We start from the raw sequence: 19,364 nt of genomic DNA, 5'->3' as shown, positions 1-19,364 counted from the left end.
CATTTTAGAGTGGCATTTTATTGTCCCCATCACAAGGTGCACCTGTGTAACGAGCATGCTGTTAAATCAGCTTCTTGATATGCCACACCTGTCAGGTGGATGGATAATTTTGACAAAGGAGAAATGCTCACTAACAGGGATGTCAAAAAAGGTGTGCACAACATTTTAGAGAAATAAGCTTTTTGTGCATATGAAGAATTCAGCTCAAGAAACATGGGACCAACACTTTACATGTTGTGTTTATATGTTGTGCACAGTATCAGTCAAAATGTTGGACACACCTACTCATTCAAGGGTTTTTCTATATTTTTTTACAACTTTCTACATTGTAGAATAATAGTGAAGACATAAACTATGAAACATGGAAATATGGAATCGCGTAGTAACCAGAAAAGTGTGAAACAAATAAAAAAATATTTGAGATTCTTCAAAGTAGCCACCTTTTTGCCTTGATGACAGCTTTGCACACTGTTGGTATTTTCTCAACCAGCTTCATGAGGTAGTCACCTGGAATGCATTTTAATTAACACGTGTGCCGTGCTAAAAGTTAATTTGTGGAATTTATTTTCCTTAGCGGCTTTGAGACGATCAGTTGTGTTGTGTCACGCCTTGGTCTTAGTATTTTGTGTTTTTGTTTATTAGTTAGTCAGACCAGGGTGTGACATGGGTTTATTATGTATTGTATTTTCGTATTGGGGTTTGTAGTGTCTGGGATTGTAGCTGATTAGGGGTGTGTGTGTGTTAAATAGGTTGGCTGCCTGAGGCGGTTCTCAATCAGAGTCAGGTGATTCTCGTTGTCTCTGATTGGGAACCGTATTTAGGTAGCCTGGTTTTGCTTTGCATTTCGTGGGTGATTGTTCCTGTCTCTGTGTAGTGTGCACCAGTCAGGCTGTATTAGGTTTCGTTCTGTTTGTTGTTTTTGTATTTATTTAGTTATTCGTGTATAGTTCGTTCATTTGTCTTCTCTAATAAACATGAGTAACTTACACGCTGCATTTCGGTCCGACTTTCATTCAACAAAAGAAGAACGCCGTTACATGTTGTGACAAGGTAGGGGTGGCATACAGAAGATAGCCATATTTTGTAAAAGACCAAGTCCATATTATGGCATGAACAGCTCAAATAAGCAAAGAGAAACAACAGTCCATCATTACTTTAAGACATAAAGGTCAGTCAATACGGAAAATGTGAAGAACTTTGAAAGTTTCTTCAAGTTCAGTCGCAAAAACCATCAAGCACTATGATGAAACTGTCTCTCATGAGGACTGCCATAGGAAAAGAAGACCCAGAGTTACCTCTGCTGCAGAGGATAAGTTCATTAGAGTTACCAGCCTCAGATATTGCAGCCAAAATAAATGCTTCACAGAGTTCAAGTAACAGACACATCTCAACATCAACTGATCAGAGAAGACTGCGTGAATTAGGCCTTAATTGTAGCGGGTGCGTAATTGGCAGCAGAGAAGTCAGGCGCAGGAGAGCAGAACTGGGTGATACCTGGAGATTTATTAAGCAAAACCAACGGCATCCAGAACAACAAGATAAATGGGCACAAAAATAACCCGTCGTGCACTCACGGGGAACGTGCACAAGCACTACAATAAACAATCCCACACAAAGACATGGGGGGAACAGAGGGTTAAATACACAACAAGTAATTGAGGGAATTGAAACCAGGTGTGAGGAAAAACAAGACAAAACACATGGAAAGTGAAAAGTGGATTGATGATGGCGAGAACACCGACGACGCCGAGCGCTGCCCGAACAAGGAGAGGACCCGACTTCGGCGGAAGTTGTGACATTCATGGTCGAATATCTGCAAAGAAACGACTACTAAAGGACACCAATAACAAGAACAGACTTACTTGGGCCAATAAACAAGTGAACGGATGATCTCCGCATGTGTGGTTCCCACCGTGAAGCATGGAGGAGGAGGTGTTATGGTGTGGGGGTGCTTTTTTCGTGACACTGTCAGTGATTTATTTATAATTTAAGGCACACTTAACCAGCATGGTACCACAGCATTCTGTAGTGACACGCCATCCCATCTGGTTTGTGATTAGTGGGACTATCATTTGTTTTTCAACAGGACAATGACCCAGCACACCTCCAGGCTGTATAAGGGCCATTTGACCAAGAAGAAGAGAAACGGAGTGCTGCATCAGATGACCTGGCCTCCATAATCACCCGACCTCAACCCAATTGAGATGGTTTGGGATGAGTTGGACCGCAGAGTGAAGGAAAAGCAGCCAACATGTGCTCAGGATATGTGGGAACTCGCATGCTGGAAAAGATTTCCAGGTGAAGTTGGTTGAGAGAATAGTGTGCAAAGCTGTCATCAAGGCAAAGGGTGGATACTTTGAAGAATCTCAAATATAAAATATATTTTCATTTGTTTAACACTTTTTTGTTTACTTCATGATTCCATATGTGTTATTTCATAGTTTTGATGTCTTCACTGTTATTCTAGTTACCTCTGTTCTGACCAAAACCAGTCCTCTCAGGTTTGACTAAAACACAGCAGGGTGGAGAGCAAATGCTTTTTTCTGACAAACAGGCCAAAACCTTTTCTCATGACACAAGAGCGTCCATTATCTGAATACATTCACACCCACGATCCTGTACATTAACAACTATGCAGTGTTATACTACTAAGGTCTTGATAATTACTAAAAGCAATTTGCAGAGACTATAAATGCTTCCGTGCTGGCCCTCTTAAGGGGAGAAGACACACCTATATCCTTCTACAGAGACGAGATGCAAGTGGTGCTTTGTGACGGCTAACTTTCCTGAGAAAAATGAAATTTCAAAAACGTTAAAACACCAAAAAATAAAAAACACAAAACAATGACATGTCTTTCTTTAAATAGCATGAGTACTCTGACAGCAGTCGAGTCTTTGGTCACATTCCCATGACGCTTCGCTGGAACGGAAACGTCAGGAGCCACAGACAGAATGATGCTCTAAGCCGCCGAGAAGGTAGATCTGACAGAATCTTCTCGTAACTGACGATGTTTCCCGACGTCAGGTTCCTCTCTGGTGGCGCGTCTCTCAATGGTTATAGTGTAGTTCTTCCTGTGAGGAACAACAACAAAAAGCTTGGAGTTAATATTCATTACAATTTTATTTAGACCAGGCAATAAAATATGTTTACTGTGATGCTTAATGTATTACTGTCGTGTCTGTATTCCCACTATAGATGTCTGCATTCCCCTATAGATGTCTGTATTCCCCTATAGATGTCTGTATTCACCCTATAGATGTCTGTATTCCCCAATAGATGTCTGTATTCCCCCTGTAGATGTCATGCCTGTATCCCCCTTATAGATGTCATGTCTGTATTCCCACTATAGATGTCATGTCTGTATTCCCCTATAGATGTCTGTATTCCCCCTATAGATGTCTGTATTCCCCCTATAGATGTCTGTATTCCCCCTATAGATGTCTGTATTCCCCTATAGATGTCTGTATTCCCCCTGTAGATGTCATGTCTGTATTCCCCCTATAGATGTCATGTCTGTATTCCCCCTATAGATGTCATGTCTGTATTTCCCCTATAGATGTCATGTCTGTATTTCCCCTATAGATGTCATGTCTGTATTCCCACTATGGATGTCTGAATTCCCCTATAGATGTCTGTATTCCCCCATAGATGTCTGTATTCCCCCTGTAGATGTCATGTCTGTATTTCCCCTATAGATGTCATGTCTGTATTCCCCCTATAGATGTCATGTCTGTATTCCCCCTATAGATGTCATGTCGGTATTCCCCCTATAGATGTCATGCCTGTATTCCCCCTATAGATGTCTGTATTCCTCCTATACCTGTCATGTCTGTATTTCCCCTATAGATGTCATGTCTGTATTCCCCCTATAGATGTCATGCCTGTATTCCACCTATAGATGTCATGTCTGTATTCCCCCTATAGCTGTCATGTCTGTATTCACTCTATAGATGTCATGTCTGTATTCCCCTATAGATGTCATGTCTGTATTCCCCCTATAGATGTCATGTCTGTATTCCCCCTATAGATGTCATGTCTGTATTCCCCTATAGATGTCATGTCTGTATTCCCCCTATAGATGTTGTCTCTATTCCACCTATAGATGTCATGTCTGTATTCCCCCTATAGATGTAATGTCTGTATTCCCCTATAGATGTCATGTCTGTATTCCCCCTATAGCTGTCATGTCTGTATTCCCTCTATAGCCTGTCGTGTCTGTATTCCCCCAATAGATGTCATGTCTGTATTCCCCCTATAGATGTCATGTCTTTATTCCCCCTATAGATGTCTGTATTCCCCCTATAGATGTCTGTATTCCCCCTATAGATGTCATGTCTGTATTCCCCCTATAGATGTCATGTCTGTATTCCCCCTATAGATGTCTGTATTCCCCCTATAGATGTCATGTCTGTATTCCCCCTATAGATGTCATGCCTGTATTCCCCCTATAGATGTCTGTATTCCCCCTATAGATGTCATGTCTGTATTCCCCCTATAGATGTCATGCCTGTATTCCCCCCTACAGATGTCATGTCTGTATTCCCCCTATAGATGTCATGTCTGCATTCCCCTATAGATGTCATGTCTGTATTCCCCCTATAGATGTCATGTCTGTATTCCCCCTGTAGATGTCATGTCTGTATTCCCCCTATAGATGCCTGTTTTCCCCCTATAGATGTCATGCCTGTTTTCCCCCTATAGATGTCATGTCTGTATTCCCCCTATAGATGTCATGTCTGTATTCCCCCTATAGATGTCTGTATTCCCCCTATAGATGTCATGTCTGTATTCCCCCTATAGATGTCATGTATGTATTCCCCCATATAGATGTCATGTCTGTATTCCCCCTATAGATGTCATGTCTGTATTCCCCCTATAGATGTCATGTCTGTATTCCCCCTATAGATGTCTGTATTCCCCCTATAGATGTCTGTATTCCCCCTATAGATGTCTGTATTCCCTCTATAGCTGTCATGTCTGTATTCCCCCTATAGATGTCTGTAGTCCCTCTATAGCTGTCATGTCTGTATTCCCCCTATAGATGTCTGTATTCCCTCTATAGCTGTCATGTCTGTATTCCCCCTATAGATGTCATGTCTGTATTCCCCCTATAGATGTCATGTCTGTATTCCCCCTATAGATGTCTGTATTCCCTCTATAGCTGTCATGTCTGTATTCCCTCTATAGCTGTCATGTCTGTATTCCCCCTATAGATGTCTGTATTCCCCCTATAGATGTCTGTATTCCCTCTATAGCTGTCATGTCTGTATTCCCCCTATAGATGTCTGTATTCCCTCTATAGCTGTCATGTCTGTATTCCCCCTATAGATGTCTGTATTCCCTCTATAGCTGTCATGTCTGTATTCCCCCTATAGATGTCATGTCTGTATTTCCCCTATAGATGTCATGTCTGTATTCCCCCTATAGCTGTCATGTCTGTATTCCCCCTATAGATGTCATGTCTGTATTCCCTCTATAGCTGTCATGTCTGTATTCCCTCTATAGCTGTCATGTCTGTATTCCCCTATAGATGTCATGTCTGTATTCCCCCTATAGCTGTCATGTCTGTATTCCCTCTATAGCTGTCATGTCTGTATTCCCCCTATAGATGTCATGTCTGTATTCCCCCTATAGATGTCATGTCTGTATTCCCTCTATAGCTGTCATGTCTGTATTCCCTCTATAGCTGTCATGTCTGTATTCCCCCTATAGATGTCATGTCTGTATTCCCCCTATAGCTGTCATGTCTGTATTCCCTCTATAGCTGTCATGTCTGTATTCCCCCTATAGATGTCATGTCTGTATTCCCCCTATAGATGTCATGTCTGTATTCCTCCTATAGATGTCATGTCTGTATTCCCCCTATAGATGTCATGTCTGTATTCCCCCTATAGATGTCATGTCTGTATTCCCCCTATAGATGTCTGTATTCCCTCTATAGCTGTCATGTCTGTATTCCCTCTATAGCTGTCATGTCTGTATTCCCCCTATAGATGTCATGTCTGTATTCCACCTATAGATGTCATGTCTGTATTCCCCCTATAGATGTCATGTCTGTATTCCCCCTATAGATGTCATGTCTGTATTCCCCCTATAGATGTCATGTCTGTATTCCCCCTATAGATGTCATGTCTGTATTCCCCCTATAGATGTCTGTATTCCCTCTATAGCTGTCATGTCTGTATTCCCTCTATAGCTGTCATGTCTGTATTCCCCCTATAGATGTCATGTCTGTATTCCCCCTATAGATGTCATGTCTGTATTCCCCCTATAGATGTCATGCCTGTATTCCCCCTATAGATGTCTGTATTCCCCCTATAGGTGTCATGTCTGTATTCCCCCTATAGATGTCATGTCTGTATTCCCCCTATAGATGTCATGTCTGTATTTCCCCTATAGATGTCTGTATTCCCCCTATAGATGTCATGTCTGTATTTCCCCTATAGATGTCTGTATTCCCCCTATAGATGTCTTGTCTGTATTCCCCCTATAGATGTCATGTCTGTATGCCCCCTATAGATGTCATGTCTGTATGCCCCCTATAGATGTCATGTCTGTATGCCCCCTATAGATGTCATGTCTGTATTCCCCCTATAGATGTCATGTCTGTATTCCCCCTATAGATGTCATGCCTGTATTCCCCCTATAGATGTCATGCCTGTATTCCCCCTATAGATGTCTGTATTCCCCCTATAGGTGTCATGTCTGTATTCCCCCTATAGGTGTCATGTCTGTATTCCCCCTATAGATGTCATGTCTGTATTTCCCCTATAGATGTCTGTATTCCCCCTATAGATGTCATGTCTGTATTTCCCCTATAGATGTCTGTATTCCCCCTATAGATGTCATGTTTGTATTCCCCATATAGATGTCATGTCTGTATGCCCCCTATAGCTGTCATGTCTGTATTCCCCCTATAGATGTCTGTATTCCCCCTATAGATGTCTTGTCTGTATTCCCCCTATAGATGTCATGTCTGTATGCCCCCTATAGATGTCATGTCTGTATGCCCCCTATAGATGTCATGTCTGTATGCCCCCTATAGATGTCATGTCTGTATTCCCCCTATAGATGTCATGTCTGTATTCCCCCTATAGATGTCTGTATTCCCTCTATAGCTGTCATGTCTGTATTCCCCCTATAGATGTCATGTCTGTATTCCCTCTATAGCTGTCATGTCTGTATTCCCTCTATAGCTGTCATGTCTGTATTCCCCCTATAGATGTCATGTCTGTATTCCCCCTATAGCTGTCATGTCTGTATTCCCCCTATAGATGTCATGTCTGTATTCCCCCTATAGATGTCATGTCTGTATTCCCCCTATAGATGTCATGTCTGTATTTCCCCTATAGATGTCATGTCTGTATTTCCCCTATAGATGTCATGTCTGTATGCCCCCTATAGATGTCATGTCTGTATGCCCCCTATAGATGTCATGTCTGTATGCCCCCTATAGATGTCATGTCTGTATTCCCCCTATAGATGTCATGTCTGTATTCCCCCTATAGATGTCATGCCTGTATTCCCCCTATAGATGTCATGCCTGTATTCCCCCTATAGATGTCTGTATTCCCCCTATAGGTGTCATGTCTGTATTCCCCCTATAGATGTCATGTCTGTATTCCCCCTATAGATGTCATGTCTGTATTTCCCCTATAGATGTCTGTATTCCCCCTATAGATGTCATGTCTGTATTTCCCCTATAGATGTCTGTATTCCCCCTATAGATGTCATGTTTGTATTCCCCATATAGATGTCATGTCTGTATGCCCCCTATAGCTGTCATGTCTGTATTCCCCCTATAGATGTCTGTATTCCCCCTATAGATGTCTTGTCTGTATTCCCCCTATAGATGTCATGTCTGTATGCCCCCTATAGATGTCATGTCTGTATGCCCCCTATAGATGTCATGTCTGTATGCCCCCTATAGATGTCATGTCTGTATTCCCCCTATAGATGTCATGTCTGTATTCCCCCTATAGATGTCTGTATTCCCTCTATAGCTGTCATGTCTGTATTCCCCCTATAGATGTCATGTCTGTATTCCCTCTATAGCTGTCATGTCTGTATTCCCTCTATAGCTGTCATGTCTGTATTCCCCCTATAGATGTCATGTCTGTATTCCCCCTATAGCTGTCATGTCTGTATTCCCCCTATAGATGTCATGTCTGTATTCCCCCTATAGATGTCATGTCTGTATTCCCCCTATAGATGTCATGTCTGTATTTCCCCTATAGATGTCATGTCTGTATTTCCCCTATAGATGTCATGTCTGTATTCCCCCTATAGATGTCTTGTCTGTATTCCCCCTATAGATGTCATGTCTGTATGCCCCCTATAGGTGTCAATCATTATGCTTTTCCTATAGATCAGTGCTGTCTGAGGTTAAAATGAAGCTCGAACCCAGTTGAAATGAGCCAAACGCCACTGAACGTAACTTTCAGTTTAAGCGGTTGAAATTCTGTTTTACCTGATGAAGTAGAAGGCTATGAGCAGTGCAGTCCCCAGCAGAGCTCCCACTACGATCCCAGTAACAGCAGATACTCCTAGTCCACCTGCTCGGACAGGAAGACGGAGGCTATTAGTTAGGCTAACGACACCTCTGCTACACAAGTGTGTTACACTATATTTGTAACTTGATTGTCTGGCGTGCCAGATAGGTGTGGTGTGCAGGTCTTCTGCCCTTCGGGGACTACCTCAGACAAGCTCATTGTGTGGAGGATGATTTCAAATGTATATCGACAACCGGAGATGAATACCTGCATGCTAGATCTCAATACCTGCGTGCTCGAGCTGAATACCTGCATGCTAGAGCTGAATACCTGCATGCTAGATCTGAATACCTGCATGCTAGAGCTGAATACCTGCATGCTAGAGCTGAATACCTGCAGGCTAAACATCTGCACTGAGCCCCTACATTAAACATCTGCACTGAGCCCCTACATTAAACATCTGCACTGAGCCCCTACATTAAACATCTGCACTGAGCCCCTACATTAAACATCTAAGACCAAACTTGGGGTGTTTCAATCTCATGGTTTGATGTGTGGAGACAGAGACAGAAGCTGTGGAGATAATTTACATGATGTGTCAGACAGGTCTGTGTTTGTTGGTGGAGACAGAGAGAACAGGACAGTTCTGTTTGTTAGTGGAGACAGAGAGAACAGAACAGATCTGTTTGTTAGTGGAGACAGAGAAAACAGGACAGGTCTGTTTGGTAGTGGAGACAGAGAGAACAGAACAGGTCTGGTAGTGGAGACAGAGAAAACAGAACAGGTCTGGTAGTGGAGACAGAGAAAACAGGACAGGTCTGTTTGGTAGTGGAGACAGAGAGAACAGGACAGGTCTGGTAGTGGAGACAGAGAGAACAGGACAGGTCTGGTAGTGGAGACAGAGAGAACAGAACAGGTCTGTTTGGTAGTGGAGACAGAGAGAACAGGACAGGTCTGGTAGTGGAGACAGAGAGAACAGGACAGGTCTGGTAGTGGAGACAGAGAGAACAGGACAGGTCTGGTAGTGGAGACAGAGAGAACAGGACAGGTCTGGTAGTGGAGACAGAGAACAGGACAGGTCTGGTAGTGGAGACAGAGAGAACAGGACAGGTCTGTTTGGTAGTGGAGACAGAGAGAACAGAACAGATCTGTTTGTTAGTGGAGACAGAGAAAACAGGACAGGTCTGTTTGGTAGTGGAGACAGAGAGAACAGGACAGGTCTGGTAGTGGAGACAGAGAGAACAGAACAGGTCTGTTTGTTAGTAGAGACAGAGAGAACAGAACAGGACAGGTCTGGTAGTGGAGACAGAGAGAACAGGACAGGTCTGTTTGGTAGTGGAGACAGAGAGAACAGGACAGTTCTGTTTGGTAGTGGAGACAGAGAGAACAGGACAGGTCTGGTAGTGGAGACAGAGAGAACAGAACAGGTCTGTTTGTTAGTAGAGACAGAGAGAACAGAACAGGACAGGTCTGGTAGTGGAGACAGAGAGAACAGGACAGGTCTGTTTGGTAGTGGAGACAGAGAGAACAGGACAGGTCTGTTTGGTAGTGGAGACAGAGAGAACAGAACAGGTCTGTTTGGTAGTGGAGACAGAGAGAACAGAACAGGTCTGTTTGGTAGTGGAGACAGAGAGAACAGGACAGGTCTGGTAGTGGAGACAGAGAGAACAGGACAGGTCTGGTAGTGGAGACAGAGAGAACAGGACAGGTCTGGTAGTGGAGACAGAGAGAACAGGACAGGTCTGTTTGGTAGTGGAGACAGAGAGAACAGGACAGGTCTGTTTGGTAGTGGAGACAGAGAGAACAGGACAGTTCTGTTTGGTAGTGGAGACAGAGAGAACAGGACAGGTCTGTTTGGTAGTGGAGACAGAGAGAACAGGACAGGTCTGGTAGTGGAGACAGAGAGAACAGGACAGGTCTGTTTGGTAGTGGAGACAGAGAGAACAGGACAGGTCTGTTTGGTAGTGGAGACAGAGAGAACAGGACAGGTCTGGTAGTGGAGACAGAGAGAACAGGACAGGTCTGTTTGGTAGTGGAGACAGAGAGAACAGGACAGGTCTGTTTGGTAGTGGAGACAGAGAGAACAGGACAGGTCTGGTAGTGGAGACAGAGAGAACAGGACAGGTCTGGTAGTGGAGACAGAGAGAACAGGACAGGTCTGGTAGTGGAGACAGAGAGAACAGGACAGGTCTGTTTGGTCGTGGAGACAGAGAGAACAGGACAGGTCTGTTTGGTAGTGGAGACAGAGAGAACAGAACAGATCTGTTTGTTAGTGGAGACAGAGAAAACAGGACAGGTCTGTTTGGTAGTGGAGACAGAGAGAACAGGACAGGTCTGGTAGTGGAGACAGAGAGAACAGGACAGGTCTGTTTGGTAGTGGAGACAGAGAGAACAGGACAGGTCTGTTTGGTAGTGGAGACAGAGAGAACAGAACAGGTCTGGTAGTGGAGACAGAGAAAACAGGACAGGTCTGGTAGTGGAGACAGAGAGAACAGGACAGGTCTGTTTGGTAGTGGAGACAGAGAGAACAGGACAGGTCTGGTAGTGGAGACAGAGAGAACAGGACAGGTCTGGTAGTGGAGACAGAGAGAACAGGACAGGTCTGTTTGGTAGTGGAGACAGAGAGAACAGGACAGGTCTGTTTGGTAGTGGAGACAGAGAGAACAGGACAGGTCTGGTAGTGGAGACAGAGAGAACAGAACAGGTCTGTTTGGTAGTGGAGACAGAGAGAACAGAACAGGTCTGGTAGTGGAGACAGAGAGAACAGAACAGGTCTGTTTGGTAGTGGAGACAGAGAGAACAGGACAGGTCTGGTAGTGGAGACAGAGAGAACAGGACAGGTCTGGTAGTGGAGACAGAGAAAACAGAACAGGTCTGTTTGGTAGTGGAGACAGAGAGAACAGGACAGGTCTGGTAGTGGAGACAGAGAGAACAGAACAGGTCTGTTTGGTAGTGGAGACAGAGAGAACAGGACAGGTCTGGTAGTGGAGACAGAGAGAACAGAACAGGTCTGGTAGTGGAGACAGAGAGAACAGGACAGGTCTGGTAGTGGAGACAGAGAGAACAGAACAGGTCTGTTTGGTAGTGGAGACAGAGAGAACAGGACAGGTCTGGTAGTGGAGACAGAGAGAACAGGACAGGTCTGTTTGGTAGTGGAGACAGAGAGAACAGAACAGGTCTGTTTGGTAGTGGAGACAGAGAGAACAGAACAGGTCTGTTTGGTAGTGGAGACAGAGAGAACAGGACAGGTCTGGTAGTGGAGACAGAGAGAACAGAACAGGTCTGTTTGGTAGTGGAGACAGAGAGAACAGAACAGATCTGTTTGTTAGTGGAGACAGAGAAAACAGGACAGGTCTGTTTGGTAGTGGAGACAGAGAGAACAGGACAGGTCTGGTAGTGGAGACAGAGAGAACAGGACAGGTCTGTTTGGTAGTGGAGACAGAGAGAACAGAACAGGTCTGTTTGGTAGTGGAGACAGAGAGAACAGAACAGGTCTGGTAGTGGAGACAGAGAAAACAGGACAGGTCTGGTAGTGGAGACAGAGAGAACAGGACAGGTCTGTTTGGTAGTGGAGACAGAGAGAACAGGACAGGTCTGGTAGTGGAGACAGAGAGAACAGGACAGGTCTGGTAGTGGAGACAGAGAGAACAGGACAGTTCTGTTTGGTAGTGGAGACAGAGAGAACAGAACAGGTCTGGTAGTGGAGACAGAGAAAACAGGACAGGTCTGGTAGTGGAGACAGAGAGAACAGGACAGGTCTGTCTGGTAGTGGAGACAGAGAGAACAGAACAGGTCTGTTTGGTAGTGGAGACAGAGAGAACAGGACAGGTCTGGTAGTGGAGACAGAGAGAACAGGACAGGTCTGTTTGGTAGTGGAGACAGAGAGAACAGAACAGGTCTGTTTGGTAGTGGAGACAGAGAGAACAGAACAGGTCTGGTAGTGGAGACAGAGAGAACAGGACAGGTCTGGTAGTGGAGACAGAGAGAACAGGACAGGTCTGGTAGTGGAGACAGAGAGAACAGGACAGGTCTGTTTGGTAGTGGAGACAGAGAGAACAGGACAGGTCTGTTTGGTAGTGGAGACAGAGAGAACAGGACAGGTCTGGTAGTGGAGACAGAGAGAACAGGACAGGTCTGGTAGTGGAGACAGAGAGAACAGGACAGGTCTGTTTGGTAGTGGAGACAGAGAGAACAGGACAGGTCTGTTTGGTAGTGGAGACAGAGAGAACAGAACAGGTCTGGTAGTGGAGACAGAGAAAACAGGACAGGTCTGTTTGGTAGTGGAGACAGAGAGAACAGGACAGGTCTGGTAGTGGAGACAGAGAGAACAGGACAGGTCTGGTAGTGGAGACAGAGAGAACAGGACAGGTCTGTTTGGTAGTGGAGACAGAGAGAACAGGACAGGTCTGTTTGGTAGTGGAGACAGAGAGAACAGGACAGGTCTGGTAGTGGAGACAGAGAGAACAGGACAGGTCTGTTTGGTAGTGGAGACAGAGAGAACAGGACAGGTCTGGTAGTGGAGACAGAGAGAACAGGACAGGTCTGTTTGGTAGTGGAGACAGAGAGAACAGAACAGGTCTGGTAGTGGAGACAGAGAGAACAGGACAGGTCTGTTTGGTAGTGGAGACAGAGAGAACAGGACAGGTCTGGTAGTGGAGACAGAGAGAACAGGACAGGTCTGTTTGGTAGTGGAGACAGAGAGAACAGGACAGGTCTGTTTGGTAGTGGAGACAGAGAGAACAGAACAGGTCTGGTAGTGGAGACAGAGAGAACAGAACAGGTCTGGTAGTGGAGACAGAGAAAACAGGACAGGTCTGGTAGTGGAGACAGAGAGAACAGAACAGGTCTGGTAGTGGAGACAGAGAAAACAGGACAGGTCTGTTTGGTAGTGGAGACAGAGAGAACAGGACAGGTCTGGTAGTGGAGACAGAGAGAACAGGACAGGTCTGTTTGGTAGTGGAGACAGAGAAAACAGAACAGGTCTGTTTGTTGGTGCGTGTAGTGGTGGAGACATACACAATAATTTGTGTCTTATTAGTTTAAGCACACTGTGTTTTTGTCTATTTTTGTGACTAAGATGAAGGTCAGATCAAATTTTATGACCAATTTATGCAGAAATCCAGGTAATTCCAAAAGGTTCACATAGTTTTTCTTGTCCCTGTATATTAGAGATAATTTACATGATTTGTCTGGCAGGTCAGTGTGGTGCACTCTGTGCCGTCCTTTCAGTGTGAAGAGTTCAGGGTTGAACACCGGAAGCATCTGGAAACTCTCGTTCACACCAAAGTAGTTACACACCGTCTGAGAACACAAACACCAAAGCCGTTAGTTACAGACCTCTGAAACAAGGACAGGCAATCTCATAATCTGTTAGCATTTTCCTGTTGGCTGCAACTCAAAAAAAGGTCCATAAATATAAAGATCATTAAGATCATATTACAGAATCAGTAACAATAAACACAGCACGCAAATAAACTGAAAGAAGTGATCCCATCCCATTCCCCCAACGTCCCATCCCATTCCCCCAACGTCCCATCCCATTCCCCCAACGTCCCATCCCATTTCCCCCAACCCCTCATCCCATCCCCCCAACGTCCCATCCCATTCCCCCAACGTCCCATCCCATTTCCCCCAACCCCTCATCCCATCCCCCCAACGTCCCATCCCATTCCCCCAACGTCCCATCCCATTTCCCCCAACCCCTCATCCCATTCCACCAACGTCCCATCCCATTCCCCCCCACCCTCATCCCATTCCCCCCACCCTCATCCCATTCCCCCAACGTCCCAACCCATTCCCCCAACGTCCCAACCCATTCCCCCACCCCTCATCCCATTTCCCCCAACCCCTCATCCCATTCCCCCAACGTCCCATCCCATTCCCCCAACGTCCCATCCCATTCCCCCAACGTCCCAACCCATTTCCCCCAACGCCTCATCCCATTTCCCCCAACGCCTCATCCCATTTCCCCCATCCCCTCATCCCATTTCCCCCAGCGTCCCATTCCATTTCCCCCAACGTCCCATCCCATTTCCCCCAACCCCTCATCCCATTCCCCCAACGTCCCATCCCATTTCCCCCAACCCCTCATCCCATTCCACCAACGTCCCATCCCATTCCCCCCACCCCTCATCCCATTCCCCCCACCCCTCATCCCATTCCCCCAACGTCCCAACCCATTCCCCCAACGTCCCAACCCATTCCCCCCACCCCTCATCCCATTTCCCCCAACCCCTCATCCCATTCCCCCAACGTCCCATCCCATTCCCCCAACGTCCCATCCCATTCCCCCAACGTCCCAACCCATTTCCCCCAACGCCTCATCCCATTTCCCCCAACGCCTCATCCCATTCCCCAGCGTCCCATCCCAGTCCCCCAACCCCGCATCCCAGTCCCCCAACCCCTCATCCCATTCCACCAGCGTCCCATCCCAGTCCCCCAACCTCTCATCCCCTCATCCCATTTCCCCCAACCCCTCATCCCATGTCCCCAACCCCTCATCCCATTAACCCAAACCCTTCATCCCATTTCCTCCAACCCCTCATCCCATTTCCTCCAACCCCTCATCCCATTTCCTCCAACCCCTCATCCCATTTCCTCCAACCCCTCATCCCATTTCCTCCAACCCCTCATCCCATTTCCTCCAACCCCTCATCCCATTTCCCCCAACCCCTCATCCCATTTCCCCCAACCCCTCATCCCATTTCCCCCAACCCCTCATCCCATTTCCCCCAACCCCTCATCCCAGTTCCCCAACCCCCCATCCCATTTCCCCAACCCCCATCCCATTTCCCCCAACCCCTCATCCCATTTCCCCCAACTCCTCATCCCATTTCCCCCAACCCCTCATCCCATTCTTCCAACGCCCCTTCCCATTCCCCCCAATGCCCCATCCCATTCCCCCAACACCCCATCCCATTCCCCCATCCCATTCCAAGGTCATATTTTTCCATATTCTGTTCCAATTAGGCTTCTACTGCAGTGGACTAAATCAGGGTCACACAGAGATCTTTAACCTTCTACTGCAGTGGGCTAAATCAGGGTCACACAGAGATCTTTAACCTTCTACTGCAGTGGACTAAATCAGGGTCACACAGAGATCTTTAACCTTCTACTGCAGTGGGCTAAATCAGGGTCACACAGAGATCTTTAACCTTCTACTGCAGTGGGCTAAATCAGGGTCACACAGAGATCTTTAACCTTCTACTGCAGTGGACTAAATCCAGGTCACACAGAGTTCTTTAACCTTCTACTGCAGTGGGCTAAATCAGGGTCACACAGAGATCTTTAACCTTCTACTGCAGTGGGCTAAATCAGGGTCACACAGGGTTCTTTAACCTTCTACTGCAGTGGGCTAAATCAGGGTCACACAGAGTTCTTTAACCTTCTACTGCAGTGGGCTAAATCAGGGTCACACAGGGTTCTTTAACCTTCTACTGCAGTGGACTAAATCAGGGTCACACAGAGTTCTTTAACCTTCTACTGCAGTGGGCTAAATCATGGTCACACAGGGTTCTTTAACCTTCTACTGCAGTGGGCTAAATCAGGGTCACACAGGGTTCTTTAACCTTCTACTGCAGTGGACTAAATCAGGGTCACACAGAGTTCTTTAACCTTCTACTGCAGTGGGCTAAATCATGGTCACACAGGGTTCTTTAACCTTCTACTGCAGTGGGCTAAATCATGGTCACACAGGGTTCTTTAACCTTCTACTGCAGTGGGCTAAATCATGGTCACACAGGGTTCTTTAACCTTCTACTGCAGTGGGCTAAATCAGGGTCACACAGTGTTTCTTGGTAGTCTTAAACAAATCACCTTATACACTTCACACACATGGTTCTGGGCTTAACAAAAAGAAGACGCCTGCACTGTGTCAGATATAGTTGAAATGTGTTACATTTTGAGTTTTCATCCCAATATTATACTTTATATACAGAAGACTGAAATATAACACACCTGTTCGACATAGAAACACTGGCAAGTTTTTGGGGAAATTATCTTTATTAACTATGAAATTATGAAAAACATGAATAACATTCCACTCGCTTTTGAGCATTGACTCCAGGAAAAGTGCTACAGGGTTTCTCAGATTCACGTAGATCTGTAGACCAGACTTTTTTAATGGCTAGCTCAGAATATGAGCATTCCAAAAGGTGTTTATATACTATGGAGATCAGTCCTTTCGGAAGCCCAGATCGTCATCATTAGATGGTTCGGTAGCTGGGTTTCCCAAGGGACTCCAGAGGCCAGCATTGCTGACCTAAAGTTGTAAATCTAGAAAAAAAAGGAGTTGCCTGGTCATGTGTATTTCAAATCTAAATGGAATATCTTGGAATTTCTTTCAAACCATTACTATCTATGACATGGATTACACATTTGGAACATAGGGGGATGCAAAAGACGGCCCTCGCGATTGCCAAGCATTATTGTGAAATATTGGAGTATTTGCATCCCAATTTGATTCCCAGTTACATTGTTTTTCAATGTACAGTCCTTTATGAAGAGAATCTATAAGGGGGCATTTGACAAGACAAATGGCAGTATATGGTTTAAACCCGTCGGATCACTGGGGACGCAGGAGGTTACAGGATTAGGTTGAAGTTATCTGTTCTTACATCATAGCTATAGGGTCGGTTTGCTTTTTAGATTATTATTATTAATACAATCACATAGTCAGGTGGGACCTGATCCTAGATCACCACTCCTACTGAGAGACTCTTTATGACCTGATCCTAGATCACCACTCCTACTGAGAGACTCTTTATGACCTGATCCTAGATCACCACTCCTACTGAGAGACTCTTTATGACCTGATCCTAGATCACCACTCCTACTGAGAGACTCTTTATGACCTGATCCTAGATCACCACTCCTACTGAGAGACTCTTTATGACCTGATCCTAGATCACCACTCCTACTGAGAGACTCTTTATGACCTGATCCTAGATCACCACTCCTACTGAGAGACTCTTTATGACCTGATCCTAGATCACCACTCCTACTGAGAGACTCTTTATGACCTGATCCTAGATCACCACTCCTACTGAGAGACTCTTTATGACCTGATCCTAGATCACCACTCCTACTGAGAGACTCTTCATGACCTGATCCTAGATCACCACTCCTACTCTGGGACGCTCTATGAATGACAGCCCTGACCGAGAGCCATGCGGGAGGTTCAGGATTAGGTTGAGGCCCTGTTCTTACCTCATAGGTGCCTGCCTCGGTGTTGGTCATGCTCATCACAGAGAAGTCTCCGTATCTGTCTCCATTGAAGTCCATAGACACCTGACCTGCGATGCCTGCCCAGCGACCAGAGGACCAGCGGCATGCAAAGAATGGCAGAATTAATTAGCAAGAGCCCAGCATTCCAAGGAAAACAGAGAACAGAGAGCGGAGTGGAGAAATTCCAGCACCGGCCAATTTAACAGGAAATCCCATCTCTCCTCCCGCCGTTTGTGTTGGCAGGCCCTAACTAGAATTGTAATTTAATCCCTCCGCCTGTGTTCCCAAATGTTTGGCATTTTAAAAATATTATTTCTATTAACAAGAAAATATGACCCTGTTTTTGACAATTCCTACTGATCAAAACATCGTTATTTAAGAGCTGGCAATGTGGCAGTTTGGCCTCTCAACCGGTTTGTCCAGTGGGCATGTGCTCTGTGACTGCAATCTAATCATTGCAGATGAAAGGCAACACTGTAGTCAGTGTTGCCTCTGACTCATCCCCCTCCAATTAGACAACACATTAATTGTAGTTTAGCTTTCATATTCTGTTGTCTTGAGGAGATATTCTGGTGTTGCAATCCTACACACATTCTGCAAAGGAAATCTGGGGGATTACAACAGTTTTCTGGTTAACAGGTCTGGGGAGACAGAATGCTGCACTAGCTGCTCGCTCCACTCTATATTACACTGAGACAGAATCCCTGTGTAAGGAATAGGGTGACATTGGGACACGTACCTCACTGTGTAAGGAATAGGGTGACATTGGGACACGTACCTCACTGTGTAAGGAATAGGGTGACATTGGGACACGTACCTCACTGTGTAAGGAATAGGGTGCCATTGGGACACGTACCTCACTGTGTAAGGAATAGGGTGACATTGGGACACGTCTCTCACTGTGTAAGGAATAGGGTGACATTGGGACACGTACCTCACTGTGTAAGGAATAGGGTGCCATTGGGACACGTACCTCACTGTGTAAGGAATAGGGTGACATTGGGACACGTACCTCACTGTGTAAGGAATAGGGTGACATTGGGACACGTCTCTCACTGTGTAAGGAATAGGGTGACATTGGGACACGTACCTCACTGTGTAAGGAATAGGGTGACATTGGGACACGTACCTCACTGTGTAAGGAATAGGGTGACATTGGGACACGTCTCTCACTGTGTAAGGAATAGGGTGACATTGGGACACGTACCTCACTGTGTAAGGAATAGGGTGCCATTGGGACACGTACCTCACTGTGTAAGGAATAGGGTGACATTGGGACACGTCTCTCACTGTGTAAGGAATAGGGTGCCATTGGGACACGTCTCTCACTGTGTAAGGAATAGGGTGACATTGGGACACGTACCTCACTGTGTAAGGAATAGGGTGACATTGGGACACGTCTCTCACTGTGTAAGGAATAGGGTGACATTGGGACACGTACCTCACTGTGTAAGGAATAGGGTGCCATTGGGACACGTACCTCACTGTGTAAGGAATAGGGTGACATTGGGACACGTCTCTCACTGTGTAAGGAATAGGGTGACATTGGGACACGTCTCTCACTGTGTAAGGAATAGGGTGACATTGGGACACGTACCTCACTGTGTAAGGAATAGGGTGCCATTGGGACACGTACCTCACTGTGT

General features: G+C 45.8%; 1 protein-coding gene across 1 annotated transcript in view; it reads right to left on the bottom strand.

The window, feature by feature from the left end:
- Positions 1 to 210: 210 nt before the first annotated feature.
- Positions 211 to 19,364, bottom strand: part of LOC135508221 (atrial natriuretic peptide receptor 3-like) — a 106,139-nt gene continuing 86,985 nt past the window's right edge. The window contains exons 5-8 of the mRNA XM_064928308.1: positions 17,701 to 17,795; positions 13,674 to 13,794; positions 8,472 to 8,556; positions 211 to 3,072 (exon numbers count right to left, since the gene is read on the bottom strand). Coding sequence (XP_064784380.1) covers positions 2,961 to 3,072; positions 8,472 to 8,556; positions 13,674 to 13,794; positions 17,701 to 17,795 — 413 coding nt within the window. The 3' untranslated portion in view covers positions 211 to 2,960. The remainder of the gene's footprint in view (positions 3,073 to 8,471; positions 8,557 to 13,673; positions 13,795 to 17,700; positions 17,796 to 19,364) is intronic.

The sequence above is a fragment of the Oncorhynchus masou genome, chromosome 1 (genome assembly GCF_036934945.1).
Source record: "Oncorhynchus masou masou isolate Uvic2021 chromosome 1, UVic_Omas_1.1, whole genome shotgun sequence".
NCBI classification, from domain to species: Eukaryota; Metazoa; Chordata; class Actinopteri; order Salmoniformes; family Salmonidae; genus Oncorhynchus; species Oncorhynchus masou.
This window is presented reverse-complemented; position numbering and strand designations above follow the sequence as displayed.